Below are 21291 nucleotides of genomic sequence, written 5' to 3' on the forward strand. Positions count from 1 at the left end.
GAAATGTGGGGCAGAGGGAACGTGTCACTTCCCTTCCTTTCTGGAAGTCTGGGGTTTCCAGCTATTCAGATAAAACCGCTTGTGTTTCCATCGATACGAGCCTTGCCCTGCCACAGCAGCACGGGAGAACCCCGCTGAGCGATGCCCCGGCCCCGCTCTGACGGTGTCTGCCCTCCGGAGCTGCCCCGAGCCCGCCCGGCCGTGCGGGCAGCGCCGCGGGCCGAGCCCCCCGCGCCGCCACACCTGACCCGCCTCACCGCTGCGGGCGGCGGCGGGAGAGCTGCGTTCGCAGCCCCCGCCAGCTGCCCCCCGCTCCTTCTCGGAGCCAGATGGAGACGCATTTGGTTTCTCTTTTAAGCATGTTACTTTTGTGAGGAGAATAAAACGAGCAGGAACAGCTCTTGGCCGCAGCGGCACAGGCGAGCCCCGCTCTGCCAGAGGAAACCACATAAAAGCGCGCGGGTGTGCGTTTGGGGGGAGGGCGCAGCGAGCGATGATGCCTGGAGCTTCTTGCACTCCGAGCTGCGATTTGTGAGTGAAACATGATGAAATCACCCCCTGGACAAATCACACGAGCCTGTCAACCTCACCAGGTGGGATTACTCGTAGCTAATAGCCTGAACTCCCCGAGCAAACAGAGCTCTGCGCGCACTATAAAAAAAGGCGACGGTGCGGCGCAGGCTTTTCAAGAATTCCCTGGTATGGCTAAGCAGGGCTGCGTCCACTCGCATCAGGTAGGGGAGGAGAGGAGCGTGTTTGTTTTTAGAGGAGGAGTAGCCCGTCTCTCCTGAATAAGTTCCTACAAAAAGGAGCGTTTCAGTTTCAGAAAGAGATGTTTTATTCATAAACCCCTTCTGGTTTGTGTTACTCTCCAACGGTGACGCTGTCAGCTGCTGCTCCAGTGATGGGAACTGCAGTGCTGGCGAGCTCCAATGTACTGTGGACCATCTCTGCCCTTTATGCATAATGCTCTTAGTGCAAAAGTCCTGCTTCTTGCACAGTTTGCTTACGTTGCTGTTTTACTTTTGCAGGTTATATCCTTATTTGCTTTTGCCTTTGGAGTAAATGTCTGCATGGGCTTTACGGCAAATCGATTTAGGAGATCTGAAGAATGGGACGAGGGCCCAGCCTCAGGTACAGTAATGGACATAAATTGTACATCACCGTATACCCTTATGTTATAGACTGCGGTTAGAAACCATTCCTACCCTCTAACAGTAGTTTGCTTGTTCCTTTTTCCTCTGGGATATAGAGAAGAATAAATAACTCGCTGAGCCCGAGTCAGTTGACCTTTGGGACTCACCTATAGGTCTCCTATTTACTTAAACTTTTGCTCTGTGTGCATGTGACTATGGAAAATTTAGCTTATTTTAGGACTGAGCACTGTCAGTCTCACAGAGATTTGTCTCATCAGCTCCTGAAGCGATTGCAGTGTTTTGTACCCTGCACGGCTTCCTTCTAACGCTAAGAGAAACTCCCTGATGGCTTTAAGGGTGGTGGGTTTATTTTGGTAGCTATTGAAGCGGTTTCTAGAAACTTGATTAATGCTTTCAAGAGGCACTGGTGAGAAAAGCTTTTGGGATTTCTGTGGCTCCTGAGGTCATGCTGGTTTGTGAACAGTAGACGGCAGACATCTGACGGCGGAGAGAGCTGCGAGAGGAGAGCAGGTGTTCGTGCAGATGTGCTGTCACCGGGTCCTCTGCTTTTCTTACGCCTTCCACTGTTTTTTCTTTGAAAGACAGCAAGAACGTGCCACAGGAGGAACTGCTGTGCGTGTTGTGGGGCAGTATAGGGTTCTGTGAGCTCCAGCACAGTCCAAATGGAAAAATGCATAAACCAGACATTAGTCTTTTTTTATTCAAGAAAAAGCGGGCGTGACTTGTGTCTCTGGTCCTTTGGCAGGAGAAAGGAAACTTGCGGTCAATGACTTAGAGCTGGTTAACGTAACTGCAGGGAAAGGGTTTCGTTTGCAGTGCCTGTCTGTAATGATAGCCTGTGAATTTTAATTATAAAATTGTTTGCCGTAGCCAGAGTTTGTTGTGTTCCTGGTAATGTATCTGTGTCCTCCTGTCCTCTCTCTTTGAGGAATTGATGTTTAATTACAGCCACTATCAGGGTTGCTGGTCACTGAGTAGAGGCATTTTAGGTAATCAAGAAGATAGTGGCTGTTGCTTTTGATCTTTATAGCAGTAAAAAAAAAGCTTGAAAAATGATTTTTAAAAATTCTTCTAGGATGTTAACTATAGAACAAATGTGTGGTGTGTGTAATGGGCATGGGAAGGATTTGCATTTCAAGTGTTACAACACCTGAGTGCCAGTTGCTTTGCTTTTTCAGTGGTGACTGTCTAGGGCAGGGCTCAGCTGGTTTTTACTGAAGACTCAGAGGTCTGATATTGGGGTCCCATTGCAGCTGATCAGTGCCAACTCTGCTGAGCCAGCTAGCACTGTTCAACACCTCCAGGGCTGCAAATAGTAGCTGTGTGCTCCTTCTAGTAGCAGGAGGATTAGCTCAGCAGTCCAGAAAAGTAGGGAGAAACACAGGATCTCTTGGAAGAGGCAGAAGATGGAGTACTTTTGGAAATCTATTGAAAATTTGCTCACAGGTGGGATTGACCCAGCACCTGGCATTGAAGCAGTCCAGTCAAGGCTGCAATGAGAGACAAAAGCAGTGGATGATTTTGCCCATTCTCTGTTTATGTAGCTTGGTTACTTTTATTGCAGGAGACAAAAAAATGAAAGCAAAACACGAAGGAGTATAGTCACAGTAAAGTACAGACAGTAAATGTTACACTGGAGATGTGCAGGTTTTTTAGCAAATTGAAAGCACTGCGATCAAAGAACCTACTTAGTCACTCCTAATTGCATGACTTCCAATTATACCTCATTTGAAGAGCAGTCCAACAAACTATCCAGAAAAAAGAATTGGTATAAATTCTTTTTCAACTTCACTATTCTTTAGCTTATTTGCTCCCAAGTGTCTTGATGTTGAGAATTAATTATTTTATATTGACAAAACACTTTCTTTACCAAGCATTATTTTAGAAACCACTTTGTTATTTCTCTAGAGGTATGCTGTGATTGTAAGCAAAATCTAGCATAGAACTCTGCTGTGAGCCAAAAACATTGTGGTTTTTTCCTGGTGCCTTGCAAATGCATGCCAGAGTGCCACCACAGTGGCTAAAACACCCCTTCTTGTTCTCTTTTTAAAGTGTACAGATGGATGTCTTTATACACTTGAGATGGTGAATATTTGTACCCAACAAATTATTTAATTGAAATAAATGTTTTACTCAATATTTTAGGAGACAGCAGAGAACCAAAGCTCAAATTTTTCCATACCTTTGCCTTTGTAAGTTACTTGCTTTATGAATTTCCTTGCCATCTTTTTAAGTACTTTCAGGGAAAATGGCCTTAGTAATCTCTGAAAGCATGGTTTTTGATCACAGTAGGGTAACTTTATGCTTTGCAAGGAGAAATGCTTTAGTTTTTCTGTCTCTCCTCACTGTAGTTTTAAGCATGCCATTAAAAATGGAATCATGTTTTTCTTCTGTTGGAGCTCTTGTAATTTTTCCCTTATCTGACTTTTCATTTGAATTTAACTCATTGCAAAAATTGAAAGCAAGTTCATAATAGGAGTATCATGTAGCAGAACTAGTGCTCCAGATGTTTTGTGTGTTTGGATGTTCCATATAGGTTCCATATGGCATCCAAAATGGCAAATTGATGACTCTGTAAGTGTGTATATATTGTGTAGTCCTGTTTTAAACACTACTGCAAATAAATGGATTTTATTACTTTTAAACCTTGTAATCAGATAGAATCAAAGAAATAGTTTGATATGGCACTTTCTAAGATAAATATAACACCCTTAGAATAGAAATGTAACAACTTCCATGAAGTGAATCACAAAGGCACTATTGCCCTATTTAGCATTGCTCTCTAACCTATGCTATGGAAGACAGTTAGATGGCTCTTTTGAACTTAGTGGCAATAAAAGGCACATGGAAAGCAATGTGAAAAGCTTTATGCATGAAATAAAGAAGGAAGGATCTTCAGGCTGAGGTCCCTGTGCCTGCTGCACCATCTGACTGCAGGAGTTGTGGAGGGATGCAGGAATTTTGAAAAGGATTTTAAACTGTCTAAGTTTGTTCTGTACAGGGATTTCTGTTAATTTGAAAGTGCTCACCAGGGAGAGAGCTCCTGATGATATATTTTCAAACTACTTTACATGTGCCAGTACCCGTGCCATGGCATTGTGCACGACCTGAAAATCATGGTCTGGCTGCGAAGGCAAGGTCAAGCATGGGAAACAAAGGAGCAATCTTAATGTGTTTGGAGAAATGCAGCAAGTTCTCTTTTGTGCTGTGATACGGAAAGTGTCCTACATTGACTCAGGACGTGTGACCTGAATTTGCTAAGTGATTTGGGATAATTCGCTACATCACTAAAGAGGTGGTTGTCAAGAAATGTGAAAAAATTAGACAAGGTAGGTGGGCTAAAACTTTCTTACATGAAATGGAAACCTTACTTGCAGTTATAGAAGATGGAGCTAGAAGGGATGTGGAATACCCATGTAGACCTCCATATCCCAAGACCTGCTCAGTTGTTACAGAAGTGCTTCTGACAGATCTTGGCCTAGCCCTTCTTCAAAATCTTCAAGCTCTGAGATTGCACAGATTCTGTGGGCAATTTGTTCAGGTGGTTTCCTGGTATAAATGAGCTGCTCTGTACAACAGCTCATTCCTTGAGCTACAGTTAACTGTCTCTCAAGTAATCTGCAGTCAGATTTACACGTTCTCTTTCCTAAACACGTGTTGATATGTTGGGTTTGGGTTTTTTTGGCCTTCTGAAAAGATTCTCTCTTAGCCCTTTGAAATGAAAAGGGCTCAGGGTAAGATTTATATGTTGGTATGTAATACCTTGAAGTTTCTAATACCTTTGGTTTGCAGCTTACTGGATCTGTGATTGTATATTACCCAGCTTCCGAAACAGAAAGTAGTGGAAGAGGTTAAATAACACAAAAAACATGTTTTGCTAATAGATTTTCAGAAGCATTTGATAGGAAGCAGCTGTCATCAAAAATAAGGACCAGAACTTCATAGCTCTGAAAATTTGAGTGCTAACATGATTTGAAACAATTCTCACGTGATTAATTTGTAGTATAGCTTTGTGACCTACTCATGTAAGCAAAGAAAATACTAATCTGTGTATTGCCAGCATAGATGTACAATCTTTACCTACTTGGAATTTCAGATGGCCAAAATACTAATGGCTCACTAAAAGCATGCTTGCAGGGTATTTACCTACAGAGTGAAACTTGACTGTGTGTATGGTGTTACTGACCCTGAGTGCTGCTGACCTGATTGAAATAAAACCCCACAAAACCAGAAAGATGGATTTGTCTGCTCCAGCCTTTTCCAGCCTTTCCATATGAGCATGCCTTGTCACTGCTGTGAGCCATGACTGCAGCCATGGTACATTTGGGTTTCTTACCTATGGTCTTGCTGTAGATCTGATTGATTTTCTGACAGGTTTATTCCCTGAAGTGGTTTTTGCTGGTGTCCAGTCAGTGCCACTCCAAGGGAAGTGGTGGAGCAGTAGTGCTTGGGATGAGAGCTGGTGAGACATCAGCTGCAACAATGTCACCTCCAGACTCGCCCTTCATCATCTTTTCCATCCATTCTCACAGTGTTCAGTTAATGCCATCTTATTTGGGAAGAGAGTTCCCTTCAGTTTATGTGGAAACTAAACTCTCAGCTATGTAAAAGTGTAGAGGGAAAAATACATAAGAAAATATCAGAGCAACTATTTCCCAAAAGTGCCATTGCGTCAGTCCTCTAAAAGTCATACTGCTAATCATGGTGAGGTTTGCCAAACCCAAAACCAAACCATGGCTTACAAGAAAACAAAACACAAGACAAATTCAGATACTTAATTTTAATAGGTCTCTCAAGGAACAAAAGGCATTGTGAAATTTTCCTTGGAACACCTCTATATTTAAAGGATAACGTACATTCCTTTATTTCATAAAATACAGTTAACCCTAGAGAACAGCACACAATTTTCCTGCTTCATACAAGCTGCTATGTAGGATTCTCCTACAAGAAAAACTTTTAAAATATATAAAGTGTAGAAAGTAGAAAGTTTTGAGAAAAGAGCAGACATATATCAGCTTTGACACTAAGGGCCCTTACTAATAGATTATTGAAGTCTAATACACTATTCATGGTTTGCAGACTGGCAGTCCTCCATTTACTTATACACATAATAATTACTGATTTCTTAAATACTTCTGTATTTTTTAAGTTTTTATAATTTGTTGCTCTGCAGAAGCCCATCAAAAAGCCTTGCTTTATTTCTCCTTTAATTTATAGAGCATTTTAAAGTTTTCTTTCATGCTTCACATTGATTTGACACCTTCCAGTGTAGCAAACCAAGTCCTGCTGTCTGCATGTAGATTAATTGGAGTCCTTTCCTATGTAAACTGCCCAGCCAGCCATGAAAATGTCACTTGGTTTCTGAAAACAAAGACCTGCTTCTGTGGAATAGCTGCAGCTCCTGGAATGGGGCCTTGGAGACTTCAATACATTTCTGCTAATGATCTCTTGATTGTTACAGAGGTAAAGCCAGGGCTGTTTCTTTGCAGGATGTTATCACAGCATGCTGCTTCCTTTTTTTTTTTTTTTTTTTTCCCAAAAGAACAACTTTTTTGAATTTGTTCTTTTTTTTTGTTTGTTTCTTTTCTTCGAGCAGTTCTTCTGCTCTCCTTGCTCCCTTCCCTTTCCCAAGCACCCAAGGTCTTGCTCATTCAAGTGGCTCAGGGCTGAGCTGCCTGTCCCACTGCTGCCAGCCTGACAGATGTTGCCATGTTTCTTGTTCCACACAGTCCTGTCAGATTCCCCCTGGATCAATACCTCTGGCTCCTGCAAAAACAGATGCTTTGAACTTCAAGAGGCAGAGCCTCCTGGCTGCCGCTGTGACAACCTGTGCAAGAGCTACAACAGCTGCTGCTTCGACTTTGATGAGCTGTGCTTAAAGACAGGTATGATGGCTCTCCTGTCCCACACTGCCAGGCGCTGCTGACACCTGGGTTCTGCCAGCAGTCAGGACCTGCTTCATAAACCAGCACTCCTTGGCATAACCTGCGTCTCCTCACCTTGCCTTGGCTGGGCAGGCTCAGCTCAGCCCAAAATGCAGCCCCTGTTTCCTTGCAAGGAGCAGTAGGAATGTGCACCCATCACTCCTTACTGTGGGGGGCAGAAAAAGCAGGGTTCTTTTCATGCCACATAGAAAAGCAGATCTTCCAACACTAAATTAAGAGCAATAATCAATGTTCAAGCACCAGTCTGACCTCTAGTTTACAATCCAAAGCCATGGTAAAAGCTGGACATTGGTCATTTTGCGTCAGCCATCCTTTTTCATCTTAACCGATAACTTAATATTGGAGCAATTCAGGCTCGCCTGGAAAGATGCCTTGGAAGCTGGGATCACTGAAGGGGTGCAGGTCCTCTTTGAACAGGGGACAGCCAGGGCTTGCTCGTGCCCCAGACCCTGATTTCCAAGTGTTAGGATGTATATTACTGCACTGGTAGAAACATTTGACTTCAGTTCACTGGACCATGGGGGACAGAAATATAGCAATAGGCTCACTTTCTTTTTTTGGCTTTTTTTTCTCTTGAGTCATAGGCAAGGAAAACTTCAAAGAGTTATATTTTATTTCTTAGCATAGTGCGTTTAAATTATTAGTTGTACCCATCTCCTTCATTGTTTGCACAGTGGTCAGAGTTGACACAGGTGCCTTTTATTTTTGCCATTGAACTTTTTCTTGCTTTATTGAAGTGTTACACTTACTAAGCAGCCAGAAGAAAAGTGTAATGATTTAAAATATCATTGCCTATGGATGTGCCATGCTTGAAAGTCCTGACTTCCTCAGTTCTGTTTGCGATTATATAATTTTCAATAGATTGGTATCAAAAAAGAGTGAGCTAATCTAGTATGAAAAACAAGTTTGGTTCCAGGCCAAAAATTTCTGAATTTTAGGCTGATGCTGTTCTGCCCTTGCTGTAAATGGCTGCAGGATGAGAGGCTCTTTTTGAAGACTTCCAGCATGATGTCTGCTAGCAAAGGGCAGAATTTCAGTTCCTCACCCTCCTGTCCACAGCAGAGACAATGTGTTCACATATGTGTATGGATACCTGTATAGCCCCTGCAGCTGTCGTGCTAATGGTCATATACTCACACAGGCATTTATTCAGGCAATTATCACATATGTGATCTGTAAATATTATACACAGAAGAAAGCCCCAAATGAAGCAGAAAAGGGGATAAAAGATGTTGCACTGATGTGTGATTTTTTTACTGGGTGTATGTTTAGTGATTTTTATAGTTTCTTGGGTGGGCCTTATTGTGGAAAACCGTATGTTTAAAACCAGAGGCCCTGTTCCAAAGCAATGTATTACCCTTGAGAGAGCACCTAATTTGGACAGGCTAGATCTTAAACTCATTTGCAAAATGAGAAAAGATGGAGTTTACACAGCAGCTATGCCATGCTTTCCCTTGAAGAGCAGCTCTTGTTTTTTCATATCTTTGAGGTTGGGGCTGGATCTGCACTATGGGTGCAGATGATGGTGTGAGTAAGGCTTCACTTAGCATCGACACAGACTCTTTTCTGCTTTCTTACTTTCTATGGATCAAACAGAGGACTGTAAAAGTTGTGAGGAAGAGCAAAGATTATCCAAGAAACAACAGACTTCTTAGTTTGCGCTTTAGCTTCTACCATTTGTCAGTGAAGATCCTTTTTTGTCTTTTCCTTTCCATGCTTTCTCTGACATTCAGATTGTACAAAGCCTGGAATACAACACCTGAGGGTAGCAGAAATACTCAGACCCATGTTTGTGGAGGAGCCATCCTGCACTTGCAAGTCACAAGGGTCCTTTTTGTTTCTGGTTGACATACCTACTTTAACGAGTGTTTTCATTATAGCCTGAGTGAATACTTTTTGTTTTGATTACAATCTCTCATTCTTGCTTACATTGTGAATATTTTAGCTCGGGGCTGGGAGTGTACCAAAGATCGCTGTGGAGAAACCAGGAATGATGACAATGCTTGTCACTGCTCTGAAGACTGCTTAAGTAGAGGAGATTGTTGTACTAATTACCAAGTCGTTTGCAAAGGTACGTCTTTGGTCTTTCTAACTCTTACCTTTCGAAACCCAATAGAAGGCAGGGTAAAGAGTTTTCATCCAAAAGAGGAACTCTCCTTGTTTTGCTTTGATTTTTTTTTAGGAGGTGGGGGAAGTGGGGAAATGCATTTGTAATTTTCTGGGCACTAGCAGAGGGAAATAATGTGTTGAATGACGTTATCTTTGCCTGTAGAGATAATGGTAGAAAGAGAAGAGGTGGAGGTGGATGAAGTAGAGTTTGAAGCAAAGCTCTAAGGTGTTCAGATGCATTTGTCTGCATCACAAGGACAGCAGGGATATCTAATGATCTCAGAAGGAAGGGAGCATTCCTAGATATGTTATCTCTGTCCCAAAGACCTCTCTCTGCCCCACTACAAAAGCTTCTGCTCAAACTACTTGGCCCTGGTATCCGTAGGCTTTGTTTCTTGTGGAAGAGGAGTTGCAAGAATCCAAGGGCTGTTACTCGCAGGTGGGCTTTGGAGCAGCCCGCACTGCCTGGCAGGTGAACGGGCTTTGAAGACTTTATTTTCATCCTCTGCTCTGCTCTTTTAGAACATATCCTGCCTGTCTAGTGTGTCTGCTATTCACAGCAGGTCTTCTGATCCTTGGTAATGAGGTCTACGGGGTTTTGCTTTTGTATCTCACCCAGTTCTTACTTTCTTTCATTCATTAACTTTACTGGGGCAAGGGTTACAGTTCGAAATTGTTTCACCATTTTGGACAAATGCATATGTTCAGAAAACTATAGTAGTCCAGTAGTCCATCCATACACTGAAAATGGGCCTTTTTGTTTACTTGGGTTTTGTTATTGGGAATCCAAATGAAATGTGTGTTTTCCAACAAATCCCTGTAGATTGCCCTTCCCTTTCCCGAAGAAACCAGAAGCTGAGACCCCTTAAATACTGGTGTAGTTTCCAGTTCCTTTTTTGTCAGCTTCCTCTCATAAGGTCAAGACAGAGGAATTTGTATGTCTCCAGCTTTAATGTACATAAATTGGATTTAATTGGGTAACAACAAACGATCTCAACGGCCCTGGAACTCTGACAGGACTGCAGTTTATGTGAGAACAGTGTTTCCTCTTTATTCGTGCCTTTGCCTATCTGAGGATAGTGTGTTGTTTTTTGTTGGGTTTGTTTGTTTTTTTTTTTTCCCTTGGAAGTTGTCCCTCCACCTCCTGTCATGGTCAGTTGGAGTTGCTGCAGCACAGATTTCCTGCAGGTCTTTTCAATGATGTTTTTTGTTTTGTTCTTTTGATTGAATTGCTGTTCTTTAGTAGTTCAGGAAGTAGGCTTGTTAGTTAATAATTTGGTTTTTTTCAATTGACCTGTAAAAGTGAAAGTCGTGAGCCAGTCTATAGACAGCATTCAGCAGTGAAAACCTTAAGAAAATAGTTGATTACATGAAGTAGTTTTAACTAATCTAGGTCTGAAAGAGTATTTAATGCTTTTTTTAGCTTGAGTCTCACCTGATCCATGAGCTGATCACCTCTCTAAACCAGCTGGAAACTATTTAGAGTTGTTTTTCTTCCCCAGAATGAATTTTGTTTTGGGCCTTTAAGCCAGATGAATCAGCTCATGGAGCCATCAGAACTGATGGGAGGAGGGTGGGAATTCACAGACAGAAGCAGCACTACCTGTTTCTGAGAGATCGAAAATAAAAAAAATATTAAAATAGATGACCACTGTGTCTAAAGCATTACCACTGTCTCCTGTGGTCAAAAGGACACTTTTAACTCCAGTTTTTAGAGCTGCTTGTAGAAGTGCTAGTTTGGATATTTTTGTTGAATAGACTATAACCAGATCACTTGTTCAGCTTTGTGAAAAGGCATTCTCATTATTCGTGGGAAGTATGACAAGTCAGTCCATTAACTGGAGCTAGACTTTCTTTTTTTAATATATATTTTCAGTGAAACTTGTAGCTGTATCCACAGATTTTGTATTTTTTGTTTTTTGAAATTCCAATGTGACTTTTCTGGTAGGAGAAACCCACTGGGTGGATGATGACTGTGAAGAGATAAAGGCCCCTGAATGTCCAGCAGGGTAAGTGTTTTGCTTGCATGTGGAAGGGCAAATGCAGAAAAGCCAGTGGTTCCCAGCTCTGCCTTGGACCTCTGCCTGCCACATTTCTGCACTGGCTCTGGGTTGGATGCTTTCCTGGGCTTCACCATTTGTACAGTTAGGCTCATAATATTGGCATGCATTTGCCTTTGAGGTGCTATGTGAGTAGTGGTGGATGATGTTTGGGTTTGAACTCTTGGTCTGCAGGCACCTGCTGCTTGGTTTGCCTGCTTCACGTACATGCATAGGGAAGGTAGCCAGACTCCTCTGAAGTCAGTGGAAAGGCCTAGGTTCTGCTTCCAGTAAAATTCAGGTTAAGTCATACGTGAACACAATTCAGGCCATTTTTTCTTTTAAATGGAATTTTGTACTTTTAGCATTATGTTCTTAAACGAAAGGATTTCTAAACTGCCATGGGGTACAGGCTTCACTTAGTGAGGAATTTGAGTACATGAGTAACATGGAGAAAGTAAGTAACTTTTGAAACCATTTGTCTCACTATTATCCCTAAAGATAAGCATCTGCTCGGGGGCTGTCTTGGGTTGCAGCTCAGCCTGTGCTTTTAGGAGCATAGTTTGGAGATGCTTCTCCTGGTGACAGTGACAGCTGCTAACCCCTGCAGCAGATGACATTAAAAGCACAGGGGTGTCTATCCAGGGCACATTATCCTCCTGCTTGGACTTGACTTTCTGTAGCAGTAGTAAATTCAAAAAGTAATAAAGTAATATGAAATACCATCATCTTTAGTATTTTAGAATGAACTGTGCCTCACAGAGCATGCTCCAAATGCCCCATGGACTTCTGTTTGAGAAAGAAGACCATCTGTCATGAGATGTGGTTTTTAACTAGAGTTTGTGTGCTGGGCTGGGTACTCGTGCAGGGTAAACTTCCTTCTCCATCGTCTTCTATGGGTTATATGTTTTTAGCTGCTCAGGGAGGATGTCTTTTATGTTAGATATCAGCCCTTTTACTGATGGAGTGAATACTGGCTGTTACTAAGTGTGAGGATTATTAGTTTCTCTTGGTCTGTTAAGTATGTAAAAGACTATGGGCATATATTTTATACAGTAACTGAAGTTCTAGATTCCCTGGAGGCTCAGTGAGCAAGTGGAAATTCAATAAACTAAAATTTTGAAATGCTGCTTTATATTCCTGCTGCTTTTGCCTTTAGCTTTGTTCGTCCTCCTTTGATCATCTTTTCTGTTGATGGTTTCCGTGCATCATATATGAAGAAAGGGAGCAAGGTCATGCCCAATATTGAAAAACTGAGTGAGTACATCTATTTTTTGTCAATAAATGAAAGACAGTCTCTTGCAGCCCAATTGCTTTCATTTTTCATTGAGCAGCAGAGGGGTCAGCATGGAGGTGAAATGGTATCACCTTTAAGTTAGGTGATAGCAACTGGTGACTTGAAAGCACCCTGAATAATGCGGCACACAGCTGCTGTTTTGGGAAATGCTGCTCAGAGTCAGTGACCTACAATGTGATTTTGTCAGGAAAGAAACTCATCTTTAGTACATGATATGTATCATGCATGCTTACAGGCTGGTTGGGAGGTGGCCATGAAATTTTCCACTTGATTCAGAAATGGCAGAGGTATGGATAAGTGGCTGCAGAAGCTGTACTTGGATGCCTGGTAACTGGCTGAAAACATGCCCTGCACTCACCTTCCTGGGAACGGGCATCCCCCTGGCTTTGTGGAGGACCAGGTGCACTGCCTATCTGAGCCTCTCTGTATTGCGTGGTAGTTTGTGTGTGCCTATACCCTTGAAATGTGTTGGGCTTTTTTTCCCCTGTGTGTGTGCTGACCCTCATATTTGTGTAGCCAACTATGGTAGAGTTCAATGATCTTGAAAGTCTTTTCCAGCCTAAATGATTCTGTGACTGGGGGACTGAGGCCACAAAGCCCAGTGTGAAACTGCAGCTTTGGTGTATTTATTATTTAAAACAAACCTGTGTTTTCTCATGTTGTTTTACTTAACAAGAGACTTCCAATGAATCCAGATGGAAACTAGCTCAGGGGAAAAAAACAGTCTATGGGAATATAGCTGGTTCTGTAGTCATCTGGATGCGTTATTTCAATTGTTAGTTGTGAAGTACAGAGTACATGAGTAGATTTACTACTGCCCTTACTGCTGACTGCTGCCTGCTCTTAAGCAGCAGAAAGTTTATTTAAATTAGTTAAAATTTAACTAGTTTCTGCATCATTTTGAGTCACAGAAACAACTTCGTCTGGTTTTGTTTTCCATGTCTAAGAGCTTTGCTTCCTCACATTTGCATTTGATTTTTCAGGATCTTGTGGAACACATTCTCCTTACATGCGACCTGTTTACCCTACAAAAACATTCCCCAACTTGTACACCCTTGCTACTGTAAGTTCCTGGGAAGGATTTTTTCATGATGAAATGTTTCACTGGATTAGAAATCTGTGTTATAGGAAGCAAGGTTTAAAAAATTCTAGATATATCTGTATGTTATATATATAACTGCTACCTTGTCCATCCTTTTTGGTATTTATGTTAAGTTTTTTCGTCATTTTGAAGAAAAAGTATTTACTTATTTTCTTCTATTTTGAAGTGGTGAAATGGATTGTATCTTACCATTATACTCTGTTACAGCTTTCTTATGCTTTCTTATGCCTGCTTTTGCAGTTATTTGTACTGCTGCGTAATTACAGGTCAAAGTTTTCCTAGGGGGGAAAAAAACCACCCCTGAAATGCTGCCCTGAATACAACCAGCAGTTGTTTCTCTGCTGGAGCAGCCAGAGCCAGTGGGGCAGTGTGCAGCTGCTGAGTGTGTCTGGACACTGTGCTGGCCTGCACTGAGGAGCCATCGCTGTGCTGCGGTGGCAGGGCTGGCAGCCAGGCTGTCCCCACACCTGTGTGACACGGACACTGCTCCCAAACCATAAGGGGACTCTCCACCTGTAGCTGCAGGTTTTTTCCTTTTTTTTTTTTTTTTTTTTTTTTTTTTTTTTTTTTTTTTTAAATTTTTTTTTTATGCAGCCACTGCACAAATGTTTAAATGTATGAAACAGGAGCATATGGAGAAAGAATAGGTTGGGAGGGGAGAAGCCCAGAGAAAGGAATTTTCTGTTCTTCTCCCTGAATTGCTTTTACTGCAGGACAAATTGTGATCTAAAGCCATGGCTTTGGGTGACCTGCCTCAATTTTTTTTCTTGGAAATAACTTCTCTAACAGAAGCACTCATGAAGATAAAATATGATAAAATGGAAATGCGAAGTGTTAGTCTTGCCACCAGAGAATAAATTACTGTGTCCAGAAAGGGCATTCATGAAGAGGAACTGAAAGTACAAATCAATCTTTTTTCATACATTTATGCTTTTTCTTTGATAACCTCAAACTAACCTTTAAACAGTGTGAAAAACTTGAAAGTATCGAGTAATAGGAGTTTTTATTCTTTTTAGCACAATTCAATCATGTCTTACTGCTTTTATTACTACAGACAGATTGAAATGTGCTTATCTGAAAGTAAAAATCGTTTCTGGTATGTAGCTTCAAAGATACTTATTTTAAAATATTTTAGTGGTATTTGCAGGTAGCTATGAAGCACTGTATTTGTGTGCATTAGGGTTTTACTAATTAATCTACTTCTGCACAAAGGGACTCTATCCTGAATCACATGGGATTGTTGGCAATTCGATGTATGACCCAGTGTTTGATGCCAGCTTCAGTCTTCGAGGGCGAGAGAAATTCAATCACAGATGGTGGGGAGGTCAACCAGTAAGTTTCAAATTCTCTCCTACTTCTTTCTTCTTCCCTCTTCTCCCCTACCCCTGTGCTGTGGAACGTAGCCAATAATAATAATTAAAAAAACCATATGTGAACAATTTGTACCTAATCCCTACCTCCTCCCCCTGGCTGGCCCTCTGTCTATCAGTTTAGTGTAACATTTTGAGTTGGCTTTTGCTTTTCAGAATAATAAATCCATTGACTATGGAAAGGTGCTTGCAGTGATAAGTATAAATTAGACATGGCTAGGACAAAACCCTCACTTGAGGCAGCAGTGTAACACTGTAATTTTGTTACTATGGCATAATGTTTCCTTTTCCTTACGGGTTTCTCAGGTTTTTGTCCTAGTAATGTTCTTGAGCAGTTTCAGTATAAATATTTTGTCAGCATAGCATGGCATAATTTCATAATTATTAGTTAAGTCCACAAGTAATCACTGTTACCTGATTTACTGCAGAGCCTGTGGAAACTTGGGAATTAATTTCTGCCTTGAGCATAGCAGCAGAGGCTGAACTATGTCCAGTGTCTTAGATTAGTGTTGGGCTTGGTTTGTCTAGCTCTGAACCCTTATTCTGGGCAAGGAAATGGAGTCCTTCCAAGTATTCTGTGTTACTACAGCTAAGACAGTCCCCTTGCTTCTGCTGCACTTTCCCCTATTAGTTTAGTGCATGCTGTGGTGGCTTACTTTGACAACAAAAGTAAAACTAGTAAATTTTAAGTGCAGGAAGCCAAGGTGCATGCACATTTCATTGCACTGATTACTTAGGGAACTATGGTTTAAGTGTTCTCTTATTTGCTCTCACATCACACAAGAGTGAAATGGTAGAGGTGAGGAAATTGGAGGGGGTTTGGGAACACCATAATCTGTCATTTCTGTTTGCTGAATTGATCCATATCATTACCCAAATTATTTAAGACAGAAATATCCCAAGAGACTCAAGGAGTTACTCAGAGAGTTGTAGGCTTAGCAAGGGTGTGTGTTGTCTGCATGTGGTTTAGTCTGCAACAAATGTGAGACAAGGGAATTCAGAGCTGCAGGCAGATGTGTGACAGGCAGATGTGTCTGGCTGTAGCTGATCTAGAATGAGGTACTTGTGCTGTTGTAAAATTTGTCAGAGAGTGTAAGCACTCCCTTAGCTGGTTGGAACCTGGGTTACCTTTTGGCATGGGTGGTGAAGAGAAGAGAGGATGAGGAATGTACCTATTATCTTTCCAGATGGAAGCAAAAAATCAGGATCACAACTAGGAGCAGTGAAAGAGCAGCAGTATGTAACCTCTTTATCTCAGCTACAGCCAGAGCCACACAGTTAAAACCTGCTCCAGTCTGCAGTTAAACTCATAGATAGTCCTGTGGCTCAACTACTGTGTGACAACTCATTAAGCAGCTAGAATTTAATTATGCATTGCAAATTTAATTCTGCATCTTACCTTAATCATAGTTAGGTAGGAGTTAGGGGAGAAGTAATTGTTGGGGCTTGTACAAATGTCTGTACTTTAAACTGTGATATTTAAGAAGAACGATACAAATCTGTGAATACTTCATCACCTGATGTGTTGTGTGGGGAACATTGTTAATTCCCACACCTGTGCCACTCCAGGGAATAAAAGTTTTTCTGGATGGAAAATGTCATCTGAGAAGAGTTCAAGAAAGTTACACAACCTTATGCAGGATGAAGTCCTCAGAGGATAGGGCGTGTGTGCATGGGGGTGTTGCAAACTCAAGTAGGGATGATAAAATAAACCAGTTGTTCTGAAGAATTGTTAAAAAGAAAACACACAAATCATGTAATAAACTGGACATGTCTTTGGAAAATTGGAAGCAAATGCACAGAGGAAGGACTATAATTCAATCCCATACACATAATATGAGGGAAACCGTAAACTGGGCAAACCTGATAGAATAGCCACAATAGCTGGGTAAGGTGATAGATCTCTTGCAGAAATAAGATACAATTTATACTCTCTCTGCATGTGCAGGAATTGCACATTTGATAAGAGAAGATTTTGCAGGTTTTTATAAGAGAAGATGTTATCTCTATGTATTGGTTAGATACAGTCAGTTTCTAACTCCTTTTTATAATTTTCTTTAAATATGACATTGACATAGACTGCCCAAAATAGCTGGGTACTGAAAGATAAGGCAGTACAGTTAAGGGGGTAGGAGGAGATACCTGCTCTGTGTATTGCAGAAATCCTGTCTATCATATCCCATGTTCAGCTGGCTCTTTTTAGATCCTGGGTCTCAAACTGACATACTCAAAACCTGCAGAATGGGATATGGTTTGCACAGAATAGGAAATTACTGTTTTTCTGTGCAAGAAGGCAGAAAAAGTGTCTGAGACTCCCAGCCTTGTATTATGGTTAAAACTGCCTAGAAGACAATGTCATTTAATGTTGATAATCTCTGAAATACTTTCTTGCTCCTAGAAACTGGTGTATTGTATATGGCTCTATGAAAATGTGGGGAGGTTTGGTAGTCTTTCCTTCTTTCTTTCTTTAGTTGTTCTAGTACTCAGTCTTTTGCTGGAAAACAGCCAGATTACCACGGACATCACTGGGATTTGGCAGATGAGTATCTGAATGTTTTTAGTCCAGGAATTATGAGAAATTAATAGCATTAGGAAATGGAGAGAAGGAGGGAGAAAGTAGCTTGGAAGTGTTTCAGAGTGCTGTAGCTGGTTATGGGACTTCCTGATTTAGTATACAATGTTGATTTATTATATAAGCTTAAAACCACCTTGTTTTCAAAACAGAAGTGTTTCATAGGAAACAGCCATAAAACCACTCCTCATACTGCAACAGCATCTCACAGAAATGGTGAGCATCAGGGCCCATGGGGGAAACTAAGTTAACTGCTCGTTTTTCATGACACTGACATTCTTGTCTTCATCCCAAGTAACTTCAGGCACTAAAGTTAGGCCCCAGCTGTCTTTGGCTTCTGTTGAGCAGTAGTTTTCCATGTCTTGGTTTTATGTAGTGAGTTAAAGCTTACACTATAGACAATACACTGGGGTTTTTTTAAGGGATCTTTCATGATCGTTAGAAATAACCCATTAGCCTCTCCAAGGTCAGAGGAGGCAAGATATAAAACTACTGGTCTGTGGTTAATGGGGATAGAGAGGCTCCTTCACAGGGTAACCTGGCTTGTATCTGAGTTTGGGCCCAAAAGATGTCCTTCACTTCAGAAATATCATAATTATAAAAGCATTGATGGATGTTTAGGATGCCTTGTATATAGCTTTATTAAAGACTACAACCCTCAAAAAAGGACTGCCTTGAGATGTTAATCTTTAAACATGCCCATGACATTCCTAGGTAACAGACAGCATGTTGTGAAGCTGTCTTTGTAGTCTTCAAGGAATGCCTGTGGACATTGGCTGTCATCACCCTGCATCTTAACTTGCTAGTCCTGATTCATCCAAATGTACATATTAGTATTTAGAATAAAGCCATTATTGGATTTTTTTGATTTTGTCTGTCTAATAATGACAGGAGGAGCTTCAGAAAGCTGTCATCTGCCTTTCCATCCTGAACAGGTCTTGAAATAACTTTGTTGATTAGTAAGGGAAGCAGAAGGAGACATGTCTGTAATTCTGTTTAATAAGTATTTCTTTTTATCCAGCTTGAGCCATGAACAAGCAACAGGACTCTGAGTCTGTCTATGCATTTAATAAACTTCTTGTATCAAAAATCTTCTGTCTGGGCAAGAAGGGCAATGCTTAGTTGCCAAGTCTGGGAGAACATATGTGTTGTGTAAGTGTGGAAGGGGCTACTCTTTGTTTTACCTTGTTGGCAGAACAAATAACAAATGGTGTAGGAGTGGTATTAATTTTACATGCTTGCATCAGTGTTGTACACATTTCTTTACTAGGAAATCCTGTGATTTCTTCCTTCCCACTTTTGCCTGGGTGTGGAAGGGGTTTCCAATTGCTTCGGCAGCCTTTGATGCATCTGACAGGTCAAATATGTGGCAGCCTTTGTGAAGTTGTGAGCTCTTGTTTATTCATGGCCGATTAAAACCAGGGAGGTGTCCCACCTTCTGTGCAGGTTTTCAAAGAAAATTCCACAGCTGTCTTGAATAACTCTGGATAAATGACTTGCATACCTGTGTGCAAGTATGTCTGGCAGTAAGAAGAAGGTAGAACCTGGGACTTCCATGGTCTATATGGTATTCACAACTGACCTGTTTCTTAGCCTTGTCTACTTTCATCCATAAATAAAGGAGGAGAACTGTAGTCGTTTAACATAGAGGATATAATTGTAAAAGCAATTCAATTTACCGGATATGTCTCATATATATATATATGTAGGAAAGCATGTATACTGTTTTTTGGGACACGTGCCAGTGTACTAGGTTTGAATCTGTGATTGCATAATTTAACGGGTCTTTCTGTATTGGAAAAGCTAGATATCGTTGATTTCCTGTGGCATGGCATGAAACAGAGTGGTTGATCTCTTACTATTTTTCAAATATTTATTCCCCTTCTCTCTGCTTAAGCAAATTAATTCAGAAATATGGCCTTTATATAGTTTGCAATACAATTAGGCTTGCCCCTATGCAAGCCAAGAGTGGACATTTGACATGGTTAAACAGCTGACTATAAAATTCTAACATATTAACAGTTAAACCCAATGTAATCATAAATCTCAAATAAATTGTATAAGCTCACAAATGGTACTGACCTTGCAGAGCAATAACCCTTATTTGCTTCTTAATTTCAACTGGTTTGAATGGACTAGGTTGAGAGGGCATCTGGTAACTTTCTTCTGACCCACTCTCCTGCACAGCTTGTAGTCTGCCTCAAAAGACAGTGAATTTAACTTCAGTGAATTTAACTTCAAGACAGTGAGAGGTGTTCACTGCTGATAAGGCTGCAGTAAGAGTTTGCTGCCAGCATTTCTACTGGAGTTATTATCCTGTAGCCAAAGCAGTAAATAAACTTGTGTGCTCCTATCAGTTGCTCCAATCTGTTGTCTAATTTTGCCTATCCACTGAGGGGTCTGGGTGACAAAGGGTATTTCTAGTAGAAACAGCTACAGAGGTGCAGTAGTGGTTTGTTGTAAGTTAGAGTTGAATCAGGCTCTGCCTGCTAAAGTCAGGATGGAGTCATTCAGGCTCCCTCAGGTGTTGTAGACAGATAGGGGGCTTTTGATTTGCTGATTTTTGACTTCAACAGATCCTTGTCTTAGCTATTCACCGTATTTCAAGTGCAGCAGAGACGTACTCATCTAAACAGTTAATGCCAATGTAAATGGCTGCATTCCTGAGGTGAAATAGTGGCAGGTGCAGCTTTTCCCTCTCTGAAGGCAGCCTGGGTGCCTTTAGGCTGCACTTACTGCTCTTAGGACTGCACAGCTGGCAGTGATCTCCACTGAGGTGCATTACCCCAGCACAGAAAGGTGTGCATGCTGTTTGCACAAGATGTTCATGAAGCACATTCTATGCTCAATGAGAATAAAAATATAAGAGCCACTTACTCACAGATGTGCTGGCTACTCTGGCAATGTAAGTTATTTATCTGTCAGGATGACAAGTGCTTTATTTCCCTGGCTGGAGGGAGAGTGTCTTTTGGCACAGGTTTAAAATCATTGGCTAAAATAGACGGGGTGAGAGGTGAATTCAGCTGTGCTAAGACAGAAGCAGCATGGAACATCTTTATCTGCTGAGGACAGCAAGTGGCTGGTCTGATTTAGACAACCAGGCAGACTGGACAATTTGGGCCTGTGTGGGTCAAAGCACTAGGAAGCACTAGAGTTTGCAGATGGTAATATCCAAACACAGAATTCCCTGGACTTAGTTTGCTGGTACCTTCCCAAAGATATCTGCAAAATTATTTAGAGTTTGCAGGAACACAAAACATTTTTAAAGAAAAATGAATCTGCTATGGGAACAATGGTTTTACAAGTAGAGCGAGGCAGAGCATAACAGCAGTGGGAGCTGACACACATTTCATTCTGAATGTGTCTTTGACCTCCTTCCTCTGCCATGACTGGGTATTTCTCTACGAATAAATCTGCAATGCAAAGGAAAATATAATTGCTTTAAGTGTGGGACATTTTTTCACCTGGGAATACCATGACGTGCTAATGAATATGTAATGAATAACTGCCTTAATGAGACTACCTAGGCTGGTTATATACCCTCACTGTGCTGACTTCTGTGGCACAAACAAGCATCCTTGCATTGCAATCATACTTCTGACTGCAGTGACATGGTCAACTGGGTTGTAGGCACACTTCCTCTTCTTTCCTGTTCATTTGCATCCTTCTGGCTCATCCTGTCAGAGCTAGTACCCTGTGA

General features: G+C 41.3%; 1 protein-coding gene across 4 annotated transcripts in view; it reads left to right on the plus strand.

The window, feature by feature from the left end:
- The first annotated feature begins 439 nt into the window (after window positions 1-439).
- The window catches only part of ENPP2 (ectonucleotide pyrophosphatase/phosphodiesterase 2), a 56160-nt gene continuing 35308 nt past the window's right edge, over window positions 440-21291 (plus strand). For 2 of the 4 annotated variants that reach the window (XM_063420773.1, XM_063420852.1), the window contains exons 1-8: window positions 577-734; window positions 1032-1134; window positions 6887-7042; window positions 9048-9173; window positions 11160-11220; window positions 12410-12507; window positions 13531-13610; window positions 14862-14981. In XM_063420773.1, the coding sequence (XP_063276843.1) occupies window positions 702-734; window positions 1032-1134; window positions 6887-7042; window positions 9048-9173; window positions 11160-11220; window positions 12410-12507; window positions 13531-13610; window positions 14862-14981 (777 nt within the window). In that variant the 5' untranslated portion in view covers window positions 577-701. Of the gene's footprint in view, window positions 735-783; window positions 935-1031; window positions 1135-6886; window positions 7043-9047; window positions 9174-11159; window positions 11221-12409; window positions 12508-13530; window positions 13611-14861; window positions 14982-21291 lie in introns of those variants that run through there. The other 2 variants (XM_063420914.1, XM_063420988.1) reach the window with 2 other exon arrangements.

This window comes from Prinia subflava, chromosome 1 (genome assembly GCF_021018805.1).
Source record: "Prinia subflava isolate CZ2003 ecotype Zambia chromosome 1, Cam_Psub_1.2, whole genome shotgun sequence".
NCBI classification, from domain to species: domain Eukaryota; kingdom Metazoa; phylum Chordata; class Aves; order Passeriformes; family Cisticolidae; genus Prinia; species Prinia subflava.